Raw genomic sequence first — 2211 nt, forward strand, 5'->3', positions numbered from 1 at the left:
GCCTCGTCCTCCTCCTCCTCCTCGTCCTCGTCCTCGTCCTCCTCGCCCTCGTCGTGGCAGGCGCAGGCGCAGTCGTACCAGCAGGTCGCGTAGCAGACCTCGCAGGGCCGGTCGTCGTCGTCGTCGGGCGCGGCGGCCGGCGGCGGCCGCTTGCAGCACGACTGCGCGCACCGCTTCGAGTCCGTCCAGGCCGCGGGGCCGAGCTTCGCGCGCGGCACGGCCCTGCGCGCGGCGTCGGGCTCGACGTAGTCCGCCGGCCCCGGCGACGGCCCGAGGCCGCGCCGCCGCCGCAGGTCGACGGCCGCCCACGCGTCGTCTGCGCGCCGCTTCCGCTCCGCCGCGGCGGCGGCGGCCCTCGCCGCGGCCTCGGGCCCGCCGCGGGGGCCCAGGGACGCGGCGCAGCAGAAGTGCTTGCCGGCCTTGCCCAGGCGGTGATTGCTCAGCTGCGCGCGCGCCGCCGCGAGCCGCGCGCCGGGCGGCGGCCGAGACCGCAGCGGCGGCCGCTTCTTCCTCGTCGCGCCGCCGGCCGTCGTCCGGCAGCGCTTCGGCGGGAGGCCGGCCTCGCGCCGCGCCGCGCTCATGTCCTCCTCCAGCTCCGCGAACTCGGCCCGGAGGGCCTCGACGGCATCGGCGTCGAGCACCATGCTGCGTTTGCCGGGCTGCCTGAAAGTGAAAGGTTCCCGCCACGGTGCCGTGCTCCCAAAAACGCTTCCCTGCGACGGGCAGCCAACGTCGGGACGATGATCGTGCCTCGACGCTGCCCCGCGTGACGCCTTCCATCGAGGGACCATGGTGGGCATGTCCTGGATGATGGCCGACGGCGCGGACGCGCGGAGCGGCCAGCGCGCGACGTCCCTCAAGGACTACGTCATCTTGGAGGAGCTCTTCCGCAGCGCCACGGGCGCCGTCTACAAGGTGCGGCGGAAGCGCGACCGGCGCATCTTCGTCCTCAAGGAGCGGCGCGTCGCCGAGCTCGGCCGCGCCGCGCCGCCGGCCCACGAGGCGCTCTTGTTGGAGAAGATCGACCACCCGCACGTCGTCACGTGCCACGGCCACTTCTACGACGGATCGAAGCGCGCGTCCTACGTCGTCCTCGACTACGCCGCCGGCGGCGACCTGCACGCGCTCCTCAAGCGGCGCACGCTCGGCGACCGCGCCTTCTTCCTGCCCGAGGCGTGGATCTGGCGCGCGTTCGCGCAGATCTGCGGCGGGCTGGAGCACCTGCACGCGGCGGGCGTCGTCCACCGCGACATCAAGGCGCTCAACGTGCTCGTCTCGCCGACGACGAAGGCGGTCTGGGACGAGCCCCTGGCGCCGCCGGGTCTGGCGCCCCTCCCCGCGGAGCCGAACTTGAAATTGGCGGATCTGGGCGTCTCGCGCCAGGTCTCCGAGAACACGCAGTTCCTGCGGACCATGTACGGCACGCCGCTCTACGCGTCGCCGGAGCTCTGCGAGGGGCGGCCCTACAACGAGAAGACGGACATCTGGAGTTTAGGCGTATTGCTCTACGAGCTCTGCGCGCTCGCGCCGCCCTTCGGGGGGTCGAACCTCTTAGGCCTCGCGCGGAACATCGCCGCGGGGACCTACGAGCCCCTGAGCGACCACTACTCGCCGCTCCTGCGCACCGTCGTCGCCCACATGCTCCGCGTGGACCACGCCGAGCGGCCGTCCATCGCGCGGCTCGCGCGGCTCTGCCGCGACCGCGAATCGGACGACGCCGCGGCGCACCTCGACCTGCCGACGCCGTCGAGCGCCGCGCCGTCGTCGACGCCGTCGAGCGCCGCGCCGCCGGCGCCGGTCCACGTCGCGCCGCCGGTCCACGCCGCGCCGCCGGCGCCGGCCCCGGCGCCGCCGCGGCGCGTCGAGGTGCGGCCGCCCCCGGGCGACCGGTCGCCGTCGCCGGTCCGCGCGGAGCCGCCGCGGAGCGCGCCGAATTTGGGCGACCGGCGCCGCGTCGAGGCGCACCTGCGGCGCAAGAAGCTCCATCTCGAGAACCTGCGGGCCGCCGCGAGCCTGCGCCGGGGCGGCGACGACGTCGGCGGGCCGCCGTCGGCCGAGTCCGCGCGCGAGGACGACCAGATCCGCAAGGTCGAGGGGGAGCTGCGGGACCTCGTCGCCGCGCTCCAGGACGCCGTGCCCGGCCGGACCGCGCGCCCCCCCCGGCGGCCCCGGTCGGTCTGGGGCGGCGACGTCGCGAGCGACGAGGAGAAC

General features: G+C 75.6%; 1 protein-coding gene across 1 annotated transcript; it reads left to right on the forward strand.

Moving 5' to 3' along the window:
• Positions 1–810: 810 nt before the first annotated feature.
• Positions 811–1683, forward strand: AURANDRAFT_18481 (hypothetical protein; the record flags this gene model as incomplete). The annotated part of the gene is made up of 2 exons (XM_009034224.1): positions 811–1293; positions 1345–1683. Coding segments are annotated over 2 exons (822 nt in total), but the record flags the coding sequence as incomplete, so codon positions are not given.
• Positions 1684–2211: the final 528 nt, after the last annotated feature.

Source organism: Aureococcus anophagefferens (assembly GCF_000186865.1).
Source record: "Aureococcus anophagefferens unplaced genomic scaffold AURANscaffold_1, whole genome shotgun sequence".
NCBI lineage: Eukaryota > Pelagophyceae > Pelagomonadales > Pelagomonadaceae > Aureococcus > Aureococcus anophagefferens.